Below are 18,700 nucleotides of genomic sequence, written 5' to 3'. Positions count from 1 at the left end.
AATACCAAACTATTCTAAAGACAAAGTTTTTCTTCAAAACTATGTGATTGCTATAGAAATTACCTCTGTGCTAACATCATCTTGAGTTGAAGCTGCCCGGCACTTGAGCCTGAGTTTTGCCACCAGTTGCTCAAAGTCTTTAACCTCACTGAAGCGAAAAGCTGTTTTTCCTTTGATGCTAATGATGACCGATCTGTTGGAGTCATCAGTTTTATCTACAGCTAAGACCTGGGGAGTAAAAAGATAAAGAAGTCAATCACACTTTCTCCTAGGGCTGATATTCAGATATGTGCTTGGTTGAAAGTTTGGTCTGTGGTATGACTTACTAAGAGATTAGTGAATACGAATTATGCTAATGATGATTCACAACTCCTCAGTTCAAGTTACTTTACTTTTCAAGGAAAAAGCTAAATTAACATGGCCTTTAAACTTATCAATTCAAACAAAACATTCAGTGATGAATACTAAGTTTTGACTGACATGAAAGTTACCAATTCTATTCCTGATGATCAAATACATCAAATATGACAATCTAAACTTTGGTAATCATACCTTAAGGGTCAGAATGATCAAAATTATTTTGTGTGACCCTAAATCATCACCTATCAACCTGCGAGTTGTGACCCCTTTGAGGGCCATATCAGAGATCCTGCATATCAGATATTTAAATTATAATTCACAAGAGTAGCAAAATTGCAGATATGTAGTGCCAATGAAATAAATTTATGGTTAGGGGTTACCATAACATGAAAAACTGTATTAAAGGGTCACAGCATTAGGAAGGTTGAGAACCACTGCCCTAAACCTTTTTATCTGCTTTAAAAACTCCCCACTTTTTTCAAAGCTTTTCTAAAAGGAATTTAAAAATATCCCGTAAGATAGTATTTTTAACCTGAAGAGTAATTTTGTACTCAAATGATTATTTAAATAGCTAAAACTATACATTTCCTGAGCCTTTTACTAATTCACAGAATTATAGGATGTTCTATAAATTAAAAACTTAAATGTACTCAAATTTATATTACCTCTCGTAATGGAATGATTACACTACATAGATTCCCATCCTGGCTTGCAAAGCAAATATAGTTTTCTGAAATGCACATTTTTCCATGAGTACTGAAGTGGCTGAATGGTACCCATAAGAAACATTCATGTACTTCTTTCAAAGTCTCTTCTTTGGGTAGCCTAAAAAAGGCTTTGAATTGCTCACTGTGGGCTCGATATTCCAAACCTCTGCAGAAAAGAAAAAAAAAAAAAAAGGAGGGAGAGGCTCAAGAGATAAATTCTACAGTATGAATATACCAATAGTATTTAAGCTATATAAACTCTAAAGCAGAAAAAATGAAACATTAAGTGGTATGCTCTTCCATGAATTCTTAAATGGAAAAATAACACGTAGATTCCTGATAAATTTCATTTATTGTTTTATTCCAATCTCATTTTATTCACAGATTAGGATACACAAAGTTAGGGATAATATAGGTCTCAACATGATGTGTTAGAAGTGATTATTCTGGAGGACTAGTATTATAATACATTAATAATATGTTCCTATGGCTAAACCCAACCTTAGAATACAATAATTGCATATTTGATTATTAGATAAACAAGCAGCAATACAAATAAAACAAAATTAAATAATGAAAATTGGTAGCATTAAAGTTTAAAGAAGAACACAAGACTCCCAGGGACTAAACCATCAACCAAGGGGCACACATGGTTCCAGCCAAAAATGTGGCAGAGGAAGGCCTTGTTTGGCATCAGTGGGAGGACTGGTCCTTGGTCAGGTGAAGGCTCAACAGAGGCCCCAACAAAGGGAAACCGAGGGGGGAGGAGTAAGTGTGTTGGGTGGAGAGGCATATACATTGAGGCAGAGGGAAGGAGGAGGGGGAGGGGTTGGGAGTCTTAGCGGAGGGGGGATATTGGGAAAGGTTTTACTATTGGCAATGTAAATGAAGATGATATTCAATAAAAAATAAATAAATTTTAAAAAAAGAAAATATCCAATAAAAAAATAAAGCAGAATATCAAGATTCAGTTAAGCAAAAATTTACATGATTGTTTAAAAGCGTCCAAAGTTGGAGCAGAACAAAACAACACTGCTTGCACCATGCTGGGCAGAGAACTAGAGTTGATAAACAGATGAATCTTGGAAACTGACAGATAAATATATAAATACAAAGCTGTTGCTCTAAATAGCATGATTTTTCTAGGGGCACTAAATACCTTGCGCTAAGCAGCAATGCCATCTGGGGTAGTAAGGAAATTATGCAAGTTCTAACTCAAAGCCAACAAAATTGAAACTAAATTCATCCTTCCTGCAGCAACAGTTGGAAAATGTAGTACGTCATCGTGTCTGGCAAAATAATCCTGATATATATATAGCCAGAAACCCATGTACATTTTTACTCTATTTAAGTTGCAATTTGATGGGTTATTTCATAATTAAATGAATGACTAATCACAGCCCATTCGTGCGAATAGAAAAAAAAATTCTGTGGCATATTACTACAAAATAAAAAGAAGTATGTTGTGTTAAGCTCTAATTTTGCTGACATTTAAATTTTTCTGGGATAAAACACATGAATGGATATATACTAAATGTCTGCAATAGGGCTTCCAGATTGTTTACATTATAGAGTACATATTTATAAAGCAAACATAGGCATGAAAGTTCCCATTTAAAAATGTGCTCTAAAGTCTGTCCTAGTAAGTTATTCTTAACTTACTAGAGAAATGATTTAGGCATACATAACTTTTAATATTCTCAGTCAAAAATATAAAGACAAAATTTACTATATCTCATTTAAATAAAGATTTAGCAATGGATAAACTCACTGAAACAAGATCTCTTACATCCTATTTTAAGGGACAAATTATATTTTTTTTAAATTTTAGATTTTTTTCCTTTATCTACTTTTGTGTACATTTTTTTTTGGTCTGCATTTGCATCAGCAAGCACACCATATGCATGTAGTACCTGAAGAGGTCAGAAGAGGGTGTTGGATCTCCTGGGACTGGAGTTCTAGATGATTGTAAGCCATTATGTGTGTGCTGGAAACTGAACCCAGGTCTTTTGTAAGAGTAGCCAGTGCTCTTAACCATTGAGCCATCTCTCCAGCCCGAAAGTTTTATATTTAATTAAAACATTATATCACTTCTCCTTCCAACCCCAAACCTTCCCACCCCTTTCACCCTCTCAAATTCATAGTTTCTTTTTCTTTAATTATTATGTATATGTTTATATGAATGTATGGATATATGTATGGATAAATACATAAATACAACTTACTAAGTCTGTTTAGTGTCTCTTGTATACACGATTTTAGGGCTGGCCACTTGGTATTAGGTAACCAATTAGGGGCTCAGCCCTGGATAAGACTAATCCTCCCTTTCTCAGCAGTGATTATTTACTTGTAATAGAAACAAATGCCAGCAATAATGTAATATGAAGTGAATTTTTAAATTCCTTTTATTTATGTGAATGTATGAGCTTATGTGGACCATGTGCATGCAGGTGTTTGAGGAGGCCAGGGCATGTCCAACCCCTGGAACAGGAGTTACAGGAAGCTGTTAAGCACTGTATGGCTGCTGGGAATCAAACCCTGGTCCTCTGCCAGGGCAGACAGTGCTCTTACTTTCTGAGCCATCTCTGAGTTTTAAATTCTTAATGAAATAGTTCCATTCAGAAATCATACAGAGATGTAACTTTGGTAATAAAGTGCAAAGTCACCTCATTCTAATTTCTAGAAAAGCAGACTCTCAATATAACCTTTATACATCTGAATTTTAGGAAGTTTAAGAACCATGTGAAACCTGATTAGGGCTAGGTAGTATGCACCAAGCCTCCATATTCCTTCTTCTAGTCTATCCACAGGACTCTGGATTAGGCCTCTTTGAAACTTTCCCAGTCTATATCCTCATCTTCCTTGCCAAAAGCAGCTTGCACTAGTTATTTCTGGATCCTTCCCTTTCCTCCTCCCCACTGGCAAGTTCCTTTCAGTCAACTGTTTAAGTGTTGAGCAGAATGAAAGGCTCTGTTCAGTTTCAGCAAACTGAATATAACGATGAACAACGATCAGTCAGATATTGTTTTTTTTTCTTCCCTGAAGACATGGTCTCCTTGTGTAGGCCAGACTGGACTAGAATTAGTTAGTGATCCTCCTGCCTCAGCCTTCCAAGAGCCAGAATTATGTATACATGTCCCCATTCCCACCTAATCAGATACTTCTGATTTAGGCACTAATAATGATTAGTACTTAGGTCATTCTTTTATATTTAACCACCACACATTTTGCTCCTTCCTAATAAGGGTCCACAAAGGTAGAATGTCAGAGGGGAAGAAGCCCTGCATAATGATAACTTCGAGAGATTTCTCCTTTCTCAAACTAAAGCCTATGCTCCACTGGTTCAATTAACCTGTCTCTACATAAAACATGTTAGAGTATCATTAAATTTATAGAAAAAATAAACAATATGTTTAACTACTCTAGAATTAAAGTGATCTAGACTACAAATAGACAAATTTGGAGTTACCTAAACACATTAAAATGTCTGCATTTTTGAAACTACTCTGTGCTGGCTACTTTTATGTCAACTTGACACAAGCTGAGTCATCAGAGAAGATTGGGCCTCAACTGAAAAAAAATCCCATAAGACTGGGCTGTATGGGGCTGGAGAGATGGCTCAGTAGTTAAGGGCACTGACTGCTCATCCAGAGGTCATGAGTTCAATTCCCAGCAACCACATGGTGGCTCCCAACCATCTGTAACTGGATCTGACACCCTCTTCTGGTGTGTCTGAAAAAGTGACAGAGCACTCACATACAATAAGTAAATAAATCTTAAAAAAAAAAAAAAAAAAAAAAAAAAAAGACTGGGCTGTATGTAAGCCTGTAAGGCATTTTCTTAACTGGTGGTTGATGGGAGAGAGCCTAGTCCATTGTGGGTGGTACCATATATTAGCAGGTAGTCTTGGGTGCTCTAAGGAAGCAGGCTGAGCAAGCATTGGGGAGCAAGCCAGTAAGCAGCTTTCCTCAAAGATCTCTGCATCAGCTGCTGCCTCCAGGTTCCTGCCTTGTTGGAGAGGTTCTGTCCTCACATCCTTTGATGATGACCAGTGAATATGGAAGTGTAAGTCAAATAAACCCTTTTCTCCCCAAGTTTCTTTAATCATGGTGTGTCATTGCAGCAACAGAAATCCTAAGACATACTCTAATAGGAATCCTATTTAAGTTAAAAAATAATTTCAAAACCTAACTTCTATTATCTCTTAGAATAAAATTTCATGGAGGAAGAGTTCAAATAAGCTTACAAATATATACATCAATGATCAGCCCCAGAGCAAAATAATCATATAATAAAGAACAGTTAACTTTTAATGTTAATCAGTTTTATGATTCTTATAGCCAGAAATACTTTAAAATGTAAACACTGGGGCCAGTGACATGTCTCACAGGCTAAAGGTGATTGCTTCCAAGCCTGAGTTGCCAGAATCAACATACAATGGAAAGAAAAAACTGACTTTTGCAAGCTATCCTTTGACCTCTCTACTCATGCCTTGGAATGCATGACTCCCCCATAACCTCTAAAATAATAAATGAAAGAGAGAAGTAAATATTAATAATTGAATACCTTTTGGTAATCTGCAGAGGATCATCAAGGACTGGGTCATTATCAAATGTTTCCTTATCAAAAAGTCTCTTTATGGCATAGTTTGCCAGTTGTTCCATAAGAAGGTATGTCTCATTAATGTGCAAAAACATTGAAAAATAGTGATTCTCTCCTTGAGAACATACGTGAATGCTCTCTGTTAGTATAACAGTTGATGTCTTTTCAAGTTTTGAGATTGCATCCCAGGAGATAATGAGTTTAACTGCAAATAAGTAAGTGTGATTAAATTCTCAATATTGATTTATGTTTATAATTCAGTTACTCTATCATGACCGCCGGCAAAATGCCACAGTATTTTTTGAATCAGTGTCATAAATATATATAGTCGGTGACTCTAAAAATAGATATATGGTCTTGTTTTTATGTTTTTTGAATATTATAGGGATTAAACCCAATGTATATGCATACCACACATGTGTTCTACTACTGAGCTATATATCCAATACTTGGAACAGATATCATTTTAAAGAATTAGAAAATGATTTTGATGTTTAAATCTTTCTTTATATATAATTATTAAATTATACAATCATTGATATAAAAGCTATACATATGTTACAAGTAGTAGCATTTGATTCTTTGTGGCTGCAAAATAAGATGTAACTCATGAGATACAATAGCTATTAGTTTATGTTCTATGTTTAAGACAAAAATTAAAACACACATTAAAGCCAGTAGGTAGCTAACTTCTATAAGATACTACATGCATATCTTTTAAAATTTATCCGCTAATCACAATGTCAAAGATTTTTCTATACACATTTTAATTGTTCCCTGTGTTACATAAATAGCCTTAAAGGGATTCTTTCTGTGGTTGAAACCTTTTTGATATGTGTATAATTTAATTACTTTTAATATCAATCCCATTACTATATTGACAACCTAACACCACTGAGTTGAAAGGACAGTCACAAAATCAAAACCCATGATAAACAATAAACACTTACTTTCTGATCCTAGCAAGAAAGAATAGAAACTCAGAAAGTTGGTACTTAGATAGAGCCAACCCTGACAAGGAACCCGTCCTTTCCAATAACTGCAGGAATAATAAGTTACTAGTTTTTCCTGCTCTGGTAAACCAAAAGATTTTTCAAATTTCAAAAGGGCTTCTCGAAATTTCTCAGGATCATCTTCTTTAGCAAAAGAATGTTTTCCCTCTTCAGCAATTAGTCCCTAGAAGAGAAAAAAATATCTTCTGAAAACTTACCATCACCTATCAACAAAAATCTTTTTCATATTTAGTTTTAAGTATAGTTGATCAAATGGACCTAATATGAATATGCACACTTCTCTTAGGAAAGAGATGAGCACATTGTGAGTTTTGTATTAGTATTTTTTTCTTCATAAGAAAATATCACAAATGTAGGTATCAAACATCATCTGAATGAACAAAAGCTTTGTTCACAATCCAATTTAAGATATAATAAAATGAAAATACCAACAGGAATATTTACAAGGGCACTGAAACCGAGCCATTTTACAATTTTCTGAAACACTCATCCTGGTGTTCATGCATGTGCTTCTGAAAAAAGTACCAGCAAATGGATGACCTTGCATGTCACTTCCAATCTTTATGTAAGAGGGTTGAAGATTTTAGTTCTCCAGTCAGAGAATACATCCATACACTTTCTGTTTTTGGAATCATGCACATTTTATATGGGGCCCTTACAGAACTCATACCAACTGTCTAAGCAATGAGGAAACGGAAGGTAACTTGATATCCATAAATTCTTACTATTTAAAAAAGATATAAAATACTGGGTTTCACTATGACATTTCCACACATTTGTATCACTGTACTTTGCTCATCATTCATGTCCATAGGCCTCTCTTGTCCCCCACTACTGAACTCCTAAAAATCCCTTCTTACGTTTAATTTCAATGTTTTGTGTGTGTGTGTGTATAAATTTTAATATGTATTTATATTGTGCATGAGAAACATGTAACAATTTCTCCTCCTACAATCTGGATATTAATATACATTTAAATCTGTGTATGAGAGAAATATGCACTATTTGTCTTTCATTTTATTTCCATTTCTCTCTGTGTTCCCATTAGTTCCCTTCCTTCCTCCGTGTAGACTTGTCCTTCACTTTGAGTATGTGTATATGTATGTGTATGTGTGTGTGTGTGTGTGTGTGTGCGCGCGCCCACGTGTGCATCCCTCTGTGTGTGCCTCTATGTGTGTGTATGTGTGTGTAATTTAAATTCTGTATATGAAGGAAATATGGGATACTTGACTTTGAATCTAGATTACTTTGCTTAACAAAATTATTTTCAATTCTATACATATTCCGCAAATGATCTAATTTCTTTATGGGGAATAAACTCCTCTGTGAATATATACATCTTCTTTATGTATTCATCCATCCCACTTACTCTTATTTTGCCTTGTACAAAATTAGTAATATCTTCATTTGAATCAAATACAGATAGAGTCTTCATGATATTTTGTTCCAACCAGTCCCAATGTTTTGTTATTTCTTCTCTGTTGGCTCCTGATTTATAATATAGAAAAGAAAGATTCAAGAAAAACTCCTTAATAAACTTCTTGATACTTAAATTTAGTTTAAGAAGAAATCTGTTACTTTCACAAATTATGGCTATATAAAAGCAAAGATAGTACATTTATTCTCTGTTCTATCTGAGTATATAGCATGAACAGTAGAGCTATAGTTATTATAAATGAAAAACTGCGGTATTTAATGAAATGGGAAAAGGTGATTATAGTGTATGAGAAAATATAAAAAAAATTCTGAACAGTAATTAGTACCTACAAAGTAATCATTACCTTAAAAAACATGTAAACACACAGAACAGACCACACACACACACACACACACACACATACACACACACACATTTTACCACTTGGTCCTAAAATACAACTACTAGCATTATGTCTAAATTCTCCATGGCTTATAACAGCAAGCACGTGACAGTGCTTCATACTGCTGTATAAATGAGGACTTTTTACTATAGTCACAAAACATAAATCTTTGGTAACAACCAGACCATTCATTTAAAAACCTAACAAAGTTACAGGATTTTCATAATAGAAGTCAGGAACCATGTGGTAATAGTAAACCCTAAGACCTACTGCATCAGTGATAGTTGTCTTACCAAAGATCATGTTAAATATTATTATTTATAGGTTTGATTTTACTTGTAGAAAGTTTCATTATCAATACCAACTCTTCCCATTACTCAGTATCATTAAGTATCTTCCTAGAAAGACTTGATGCCATTGTGTAGAGGAATACCAGGACAGGGAAGCAGGGGAGGGTTGATTGGGGAAGGGGAGACAGCTTATGGGATTTGTGGGGGTGGGGGTGGGGTAGGGGGATGGGGAGGAATCAGGAAAAGATATAACATTCAAAATGTAAATAAAGAATATATCTTTTTAAAATTTTATTTATTTTCTATATTCTTTGTTTACATTCTATAAGCCTTCCCCATTCCCAGTCCCCCCATATGTCCCATAAGTCCTCTCCATCCATTCTCCTATCTTTCCCTTTTCTCTGTCCTGGTACTCCCCTACAATGCTGGATCAAGCCTTTCCAGGATTAGGGCCCTCTTCTTCCTTCTTCATGGAAATCATTTGATATGCTAATTGTATCTTCAGTATTCAGAGCATCAGGGCTAATTAATATCCACTTATCAATGACTGCATTCCATGTGTATTCTTTTGTGATTGCGTTACCTCGCTTAGGATGGTATTTTCCAGTTCCATCCATTTGCCTAAAAAATTCATGAATTCATTGTTTTTAATTGCTGAATAGTACTCCATTGTGTTTATATACCACATTTTCTGTATCCATTCCTCCACTGAGGGATATCTGGGTTCTTTCCAGCTTCTGGCTATTATAAATAAGGCAGCTATGGACATAGTGGAGCAAAAAAAATTCCTAAATAAAAAGAATCTTCCTAGAGATATGGATTATACAGATCTCAAAACGAATAATCTAAACCATATAGAATTTTCCCATGATATATGTAGAGGATCACAGTAAAATTTTATTGAGACTGAAAAATTGTTTATTTTCCATAATCCAGCTAGACTTTTATTCATGTTATGAATACAAACTAAATTTATGTAATCAGCTTCATTTGCAAGAACAGTCACCTTTACCTCTTTTAGAATGGAAAGGACATTCCTTTAAAACAATTTTGGCCAACCAGCTAAAATTACAAAATTGTCTTAATCTTATCTGCATTTAGTTCTGAGGGAATCTAATTAAAAAAGACCAAGAAAAAAGACTCAGCAGCAAGACTAAAGGAAATTTAGAAAATGTCTTTAAAAGCCACACATCCTAATAATGTAGTTGTATGCTATATTTTCACAAATATGAACCATCTACAAATTTATGTGTATTTTTTCAAAAACATACTCTTTGGAAAAAAAAGAATCAATCATCCACTATTTAAAAGGCCATAAATGAGGGGTGCTCCGCCATCTTGGCTCCCGGACACCAGAGAGATCTAACAGACTGCCCCAGGTAAGCAGACATAGCCCGAGGCTAAAATTGCTTGGGTCTCAGCCTATCAGGCTTTTGAATGCACCCAGGGCCTGGGCATCTCTGAGGGCCATCTGAGGACCAACCCTGTCGAGGGTTGTTTGCCCTGCAAACTGCCTGGCACTTGGAGGGGCGCTCCACCATCTTGGATCCCGGAAGCCAGAGAGATCTAACAGACAGCTCCAAGTATGCAGACATAGCCTGAGGCTAACATCGCATGGGTATCAGCCTGTTAGGCCTTTGCTTTTGCACCCAGGGCCTGGGCAGCTCTGCAGGCCATTTATGTGCCAACTCTGTCCAGGGTCATTTGCCCTGCAGAGTGATCAGCACTTGGAAAAGGTCCCCTGCAGCATCCGCCATCTTTGATCCCTGACAGAGCAGACAGGCAGCACCAGGTTCACAGAGACAACCCGAGTATAGCATTTCTTGGGGCAAGACACAACAGGGCTCCAAGGGCACCCAAGAGGAGGACAGCACATCAGCAATCTGTGCCAGGGGGAACCCAGTCATCCATCAGTGCGGAAATAGCCTTACAGGCTCACAGGAGGTTCAAACACCAGCCAGTTATAACAAGACCAACTAATGCCAGAGATAACCAGATGGCAAAAGGCAAATGTAGGAACGTTACTAACAGAAATCAAGGTAATATGGCAGCATCTGAACCCAATTCTCCAATAACAGCAAGTCCTGGATACCCCCAAACACCAGAAAAACAAGATTTGAATTTAAAATCACTGGTCATGATGCTGTTAGAGGAACACAAAAAGGACATAAATAAATCTCTTAAAGAAATACAGGGGAAGATGAATTACTTAGAAGCCCTTACAATGGAAACACAAAAATCACTTAAAGAACTTCAGGAGAATATGGGCCAAGAGATAGAAGCCAATAAAGAGGAAACGCAAAAAACACTTTAAAAATGCAGGAGAAATTGAATAAACAGGCAGAAGTCATGAAAGAGGAAAGAGAAAAATCTCTTAAAGAATTACAGGAAAACACAAAGAAACAAATGAAGGAACTGAGCAAAACCATCCAGGATCTAAAAACTGAAGTAGAAACAACTAAGAAATCATAAAGGGAGACAACTTTGGAGATAGAAAACCTTGGAAAGAAATCAGGGGCCATAGATGCAAATATCAACAACAGAATACAAGAGATGGAAGAAAGAATCTCAGATGCCGAAGATACCATAGAAACCATTGAATCAACAGTCAAAGAAAATGCAAAATTCAAAAAGCTTATAACCCAAAACATCTAAGAAATCCAAGACACAATGAGAAGACCAAACCTAAGGATTATAGGTATAGATGAGAGTGAAGATTTACAACTTAAAGGGCCAACAAATACCTGCAACAAAATTATGGAAGAAAACTTCCCTAGCCTAAAGAGAGAGATAGATGCCCATGAATATACAAGAAGCCTACAGAACTCCAAACAGACTGGACTAGAACAGAAATACCTCCCGTCACATAATAATCAAAACCCCAAATGTACTAAACAAAGAAAGAATATTAAAGGCAGTAAGAGAAAAAGGCCAAGTAACACATAAAGGAAGACCTATCAGAATTACACCAGACTTCTCACCAAAGACCATGAAAGCTAGAAGATCCTGGGCAGATCTCATGCAGACTCTAAGAGAACAAAAATGTCAGCCAAGACTACTATACCCAGCAAAGCTCTCAATCACCATAGATGGAGAAACCACGATATTCCATGACAAAACCAAATTTACACAATATCTTTCCACAAACTCAGCCCTACAAAGGATAATATGTGGAAAACTCCAATACAAGGAGGGAAACTATACCCTGGGAAAAGCAAGAGAGTAGCCTTCTTTCATCAAAACCAAAAGAAGATAACCACTCAAATATAAAAATAACATAAAAAATGACAGGAAGTAATAATCACTATTCCTTAATACCTCTTAACATCAATGGACTCAATTGAAATTCAGGTCTCTGAAGAAGGAAATTGAAGAAGACCTCAGAAAATGGAAAAATCTTCCATGCTCCTGGATTGGCAGGATTAATATATTAAAAATGGCCATCTTGCCAAAAGCAATATATAGATTCAATGCAATCCCCATCAAAATCCAAATATAGAGTTAGAAAGAGCAATTCTCAAATTCATCTGGAATAACAAAATACCCAGGATAGCTAAAACTATCCTCAACAGTAAAAGAACTTCTGAAGGAATCAGTATCCCGGACCTCAAGCAATACTACAGAGCAATAGTGTTAAAAACTTCATGGTACTGGTACAGTGACAGGCAGGTGGATCAATGGAATAGGATTGAAGATCCAGAAATGAACCCACACATCTATGGTCACTTGATCTTCAACAAAGGAGCTGAAAACATCCAGTGGAAAAATGACAGCATTTTCAACAAATGGTGCTGGTTCAATTGGAGGTCAGCATGCAGAAGAATGAGAATTGATCCATTCTTATCTCCTTGTACTAAGCTCAACTCCAAGTGGATCAAGGACCTCCACATAAAGCCAGACACTCTGAAACTAATAGAAAAGAAACTCAGAAAAATGGGCACGACACTTTCGGAAGACCCTGCTATACCACTCCTGGGCATATACCCAGAGGATTCCCCACCATGTAATAAGGATACATGCTCTACTATGTTCATAGCAGCCCTATTTATAATAGCCAGATGCTGGAAAGAACCCAGGTATCCCTCAACGGGGGAATGGATGCAAAAAATGTGGTAAATTTAGAAACAATGAATTCATGAAATTCTTAGACAAATGGATGGAACTGGAGAACATTATCCTAAGTGAGGTAACCCAGTCTCAAAAGATCAATCATGGTATGCACTCACTGATAAGTGGATATTAGCCTAGAAGCTTGGAATACCCAAGACACAATCCACATATCAAATGATGTCTGAGAAGAAGGAAGGAGTGGCCCCTGGTTCTGGACAGATTCAGTACAGCAGTGTAGGGCAATACCAGAACAGGGAAGTGGGAAGGGGTGAATGGGGGAAAAGAAGGAGGGAAGAGGGCTTATGGGACTTTTGAGGAGGGGGGAATCCAGGGAAGGGGAAATCATTTGAAATGTAAATAAAGACTATATCGAATTAAAAAAAAAAGAACTAATAAATAAATAAATAAATAAATAGCCATAAATAGGGGCTAGAGAGATGGCTCAGTAGTTGTTCTTCCAGAGGACCCAGGTTCAATTCCCAGCAACTACATAGTGGCTCACAATTGCCTGTAACTCCTGTTTCAGGGGATCTGACATCCTCAGACATGCAAGCAAGCAAAGCAACAATGTGTGCAAAGTAAAATACATACATACATACATACGTACATACATACATACATACGTACATACATATGTAAAGAAATACAATTTTTAAAAGACTAGAAATGATGAGGTATTTTTTTAGTTTTGTTTAATACTACAATGGAATTATAGAAGATACCAAACTGTCATTGTGAGTTAAAAAAAAATCTGATCTGTATTATTAGGAAGACTTATTTCTTTTCCACACCACTAATATACACTGTGGAAAGAGCTGGATAATTTGAGCATGAATGATTATATAGCACTACTTGTAAATCATTCCTCTGTATTTTAAGGTTACAATGCTTTTGTGAAACTGCATGTATGTGAACAAAAGTAAATTTCAAATATTCAGGCTTCCACTTTTTCAGGGAACTACCTTTAATTTTAGGCTCACCACAAACTCCAAGTTCTCCTCACCTCAGTTATTAGAAGAAAAAGAAGAAAAAAAATAATGAATGCCTATACTTAATCAGGGGATATCCAATCTTCCCAGCAGTTTGGAAAGAAATTAAAGAGTTGATAAAAAGGAGTCAGGTAGCAGGAACACCAAATGCTCAGAATCTGCACTGCTGAACCACATACTTCAGGTCTCTCACATCAATGGAGTTTTAATCACCCAATAACTTATAATCATTCTTAAAGAGAGACCCTATAATTCTCTCAATGAATAGCTGCATTTAGTTGGCTTCCAAATCTCAAAACAACTGCAAAGTACAAGTAAGTTTAATATTCATTTTACTATATACAAAGCACATGCAATAGTGCATTGACATTCAATATTAGGTGATTTGGGTTTTATATACATTTAAATATGATTAAAATCTTCATTAGTTAAAATGATTAGTAAAAGTATTTTCATTTCAGTAATTATTAATTCTTCAATTTGGAATGTGAAGCTCTATTAGTTTTAATGATTATCTTTAGTATCTTGATTCTACTTGAACTGTAGGGCTTTCTAAACATCCACACTTACCACATGCAATTGACAAGTACACTTGAGAATCTGGTGTCTGGTGTAGGATGCGAAATGGAGCTACTTTAGCAGTAGAATCTAAGACAGAATCAAGAGTCCCAACCAACAGCCCTGTTGTAAGAGAAAAAAATGTTAGAGACTTTACAAGAGATAAAATAAGTATCAATTTATATGTCAAATTAATGGACCTATTTTTTTTAAAATCTACTCCAAAGTCATTACTGAGATTTTTTTTCCTTAAAGTATATATATATACACGAAGGATAGGGAAATAGTTCAATCAGGGACCTGAGTTCAATCCCCAGAATCTAAATCAAAGATGTCAGTAATGATGGCACCTGCTTTGCAATTCCAGTACTGGAGAGGCAGAGGCATGTTGGGTCCCTGGAGCTCACTGATTAGTCAGCTTGGTGAGTTCCAGACCAATAGAAGACCAAGATTCAAAGAGAGAAAAGGTAGATGATGCCTGAGGAACAGCATCCATGGCTGTCTTCTGCTCTCCAAGCACATGCGCAGACACACACATGCTCACACCTACCCAAACGTAATACAGACAAAAAAGAATATATATTTGGAATGGAAAAACCAACACTGATAAATATCAGTGGTGTTTTGGAAAATGATTAATTTAATAAAAATATGTGAGGCTCAATTGTCCAACTCTCTTACTTGAGGTACTTAAAAAGTTCTATAATAAGGCTTTTTTTTTATTATTTAGACAAGGAGGCAGAACTAGTACCTGAGACTAACTAGATGAGCTGCATTCTGGCTTTGTCACTTATGCCAATTTGAACATGTTAAAGTAGTTTCCATGTCTCTATCCTCATTTTTAAAATAAGGGGGGATAAAACAGATTCAACTGCAAAGGGTACCATAAACATTAAATGAGCTATTACTTGGATCAGTAGTTATCATCCTTCTTAATACTGTGAACTCTTCATGTTGTGATGACCTCCAGGCATAACATTATTTCATCGCTACTTCATATCTATAATTACTACTGTTATGAATTATAATACAGATATCTGATAAGCAGGATATCTGATATACAACCCCTGTGAAAGGGTTGTTCCGCTCCTAAAGGAGTCACAACCCACACATTGAGAGCTGCGGACTTAGCGCAATGCTCAGTACACAGTAGAACATACGATATTATTTATTTTGTAATATATAAGAACATTTTACATATGTAAATAAGGGGGAAATTATCATTATTGAGAATGTTTTGGCAAAATGATTTCCTTTTCAACAATTCCTAATTCCTCAATTTTGAGGAATTCAAGGATCTTGCTCAATTAGTTCCATTGTAATTATCTTATTATATTTCCTACTACTTCCTGGAACAAATTTTTCTGTTCTCTTACACAGCCAGCTAATTTTTCCCTTAGGGTCTTTGCTGAACAATTATCCTTTTACTGAGAAATGTTAACAAAAGTGTTCCAACTCAGTCCAGCTAATCCAAAGTACATAGTTCCTTTAAGACCTACTTCCCTATAAAATCTAGTAGTAATGCCAAGCAATATTTTCCTTCTTCTCTGGATACTTATAATACTTAAATACTGCATAACTGGGTATTTACTTATTAGGTTGGTTATTACAATTACTTTCTAAGAGTTTCATATATATTCCCTGAAAATAACTATGTTACCTACCTCTGGGTTTGTATCTTAAATCTAAGCACAATGAGGCATAGTGTGTGGCCTTAACTATGTCATGGAATGGCTCAACTATATGCATCCACTTTTCTATTTTTAAAAGCATTTGTTGGCTGAGTGATGTTTTTGCTCTATGAGCATTTTTTAACTTAGCATACCTAATTTCAAAAAATTAAAGACAAATACAAACCAAGCTTTTGACTCTTTTCCTATTTTTACCCATTTGAAATGAGTTCATATTTCTAATTAGCTTTGAATGAAGATATAAGTATGCTGACATAAATGGGACAGGAAATCATCAAAATCATAAATGGAAGCAAAATAGAGAATAAAAGATAGAAAGGAACATTGACGCAGCCGAGTGAGGATAGAGACTAAATATAAAATAAAAAGGGTCAGGAATGTAGTATAATGTAACTTAGTAACGTGACCAAGGATTTGGATAGTGCAAAAAATCCCTCAATAATTTCTGGGGTCTGGAGAGATGACTTGGTGGTTAAAAGCACTTGTTCTTAAGTAACCACATGGTTCACAACTATCGATAGGCATGTACACAGTGCATACACAGACATGCAGCCAAAATGCTCACACACATAAAGTAAAAGAAACCTAAAAACTTTTGTTTGCTTTGACCTTTGGTATGTGTGTGTGTGTGTGTGTGTGTGCGCGCGCGCGCGCGCGCGCGCGTGTGTGTGTGTGTGTGTGTGTGTGTGTGTGTGAGAGAGAGAGAGAGAGAGAGAGAGCGAGAGCGAGAGAGAGACAGAGACAGAGAGAGACAGAGATAGAAACAGACAGAGAGACAGAGACAGAGAGACAGACAGAGACAGAGAGACAAAGACAGAAACAGGGAAAACACATGGACTTAGGTGGGCAGGGAGGTGAAGAAGATCTGGAAGGAGTTGGAAGGGGAAAAATATGTTCAAATACATTGTATACAAATTTGAAAAGGAAGCATACATGATACCAGTGCACCCTGATACCAAATGGCAGGCCCTGAAAATATACATACAAATAACATATAAACTAAGCAAGTTATATCTAGGAATATATAAAAACAGTTATTGAAAAAGGAGCCCATGGATTAAAAAGAAAGCAAGGAGGGCTACATGGGAAGGTATGAGAAGAAGAAAATGGTGTAATTATAGTCTCAAAAATAAAGGATAATTCTTCAAATAAATAAATAAAAGTAAAAAAAAATAATAAAATGGGACAAAGTTTTACCTACTGACATGCTACAAACTAGGATAGCACCCTGTAGTGGATTTAAATTAAGCCTATTGAAAATTGTATAGTGCTATGCTTTTCTAGCCATATGGCAAGTAGTTCATTCCTTACATAAGAAAATGAAGCAAGATTTAAAAAAAAAAAAGAGTTCTGCAATGGCATCTTGTAGGTTATAAAAAAATAAATCGGATACAGTCAAAAGTTAGGGTGCAGGCTGGGGATGTGCATGATGGCAGAGTGCTTGCTAACATGCATGAGACCCTGAAGTTTGATCTTCAGTGCTGCAAAAGATAAACAAAAGTAAGGTATGAATTGAAGATTTTATTGAAGAATCAAGGATCAGAAAATCTAGACAGATACTATTTATGAGGAGGTACTGGATAAGAGACAACTGAAACGAGAATGGGGAAATGATAATGCTTCAATAGTGAGGAAAGAAACAGAGGAATTCAGTATACAAAGAAAGATAATTAAGCATCAAAGTAGTAGCTGTAAGAACTTGGGCATTTGGTCAAGGATGAAAGAAAGAGGAGTTGAACATACGCAGATAGTCGTCTAAGAATAATGTGAGTGAAATTACCCAGGAAATGAAGAAAGGAGGAATGTTCTCAATCTGAAGGCAGGACAGTGAACATATTCAAAAGACAAAACGGTAAGTAGCAAATGACAATCAAAAGAGATGGACTGAAAATCTGTGTGTGTGTGTGTGTGTGTGTGTGTGTGTGTGCGTGTGCGTGTACAAATACATAGAGCAAATTAACAAAGTTAAGAAATTAAAACCTCTGCAAGTATACTGGAATCTTACCACTTAGGAAGATCAGGCATTCAAAGCCAGCTTTGGTTACATACCTAGTTGGAGGCTGGCCTGAGCTATATGTCCTATCTCAAAGGGGAAACAATAAGTATTTCTTTACAACAGGGCAGTTTGGCTGCTTGTTTATTTGACATTTAACTTCCAAGAGTTTAATTTTAAACAAGGCTTGGGGAAAAGAGTAATGTATAGTTGCAAGGAAAGCTACTTATTTATTTATGAGATTTTTAATAAAACTAGCTCAATTGTTATTTCTCCTCCTTTTTGCACACATTCTAAAAGATAATATTAGAAGAACTGGTGAAAAGATAAATGGGTAAAGTCTGACAGAAAGAACACTGGCATTGTTGATGTCTGAGGAAGCACAGAGCACAGGAAGAGGACACAAAATCATTTCTAAATGACACAACAGTCCTCTGATAGGTTGGGACACTAGGGACTAAGTGGTCCAAATCACTAACAAGAAAGGTTATTACTATTTGGGGGAGCAACAGCAGTATTGACAACATTATGCCTTACATAATATAAAAGGAAATTGTTAAGATTTTG

General features: G+C 35.9%; 1 protein-coding gene across 1 annotated transcript in view; it reads right to left on the bottom strand.

Annotated features, from left to right (window-relative positions):
• The window catches only part of Tbc1d8b (TBC1 domain family member 8B), a 75,634-nt gene that overhangs the window by 47,351 nt on the left and 9,583 nt on the right, over window positions 1-18,700 (bottom strand). The window contains exons 2-7 of the mRNA XM_052171148.1: window positions 14,462-14,572; window positions 8,052-8,170; window positions 6,620-6,845; window positions 5,634-5,874; window positions 1,026-1,233; window positions 64-228 (exon numbers count right to left, since the gene is read on the bottom strand). Of these exons, the coding sequence (XP_052027108.1) occupies window positions 64-228; window positions 1,026-1,233; window positions 5,634-5,874; window positions 6,620-6,845; window positions 8,052-8,170; window positions 14,462-14,572 (1,070 nt within the window). The remainder of the gene's footprint in view (window positions 1-63; window positions 229-1,025; window positions 1,234-5,633; window positions 5,875-6,619; window positions 6,846-8,051; window positions 8,171-14,461; window positions 14,573-18,700) is intronic.

The sequence above is a fragment of the Apodemus sylvaticus genome, chromosome X (genome assembly GCF_947179515.1).
Source record: "Apodemus sylvaticus chromosome X, mApoSyl1.1, whole genome shotgun sequence".
NCBI lineage: Eukaryota > Metazoa > Chordata > Mammalia > Rodentia > Muridae > Apodemus > Apodemus sylvaticus.
This window is presented reverse-complemented; position numbering and strand designations above follow the sequence as displayed.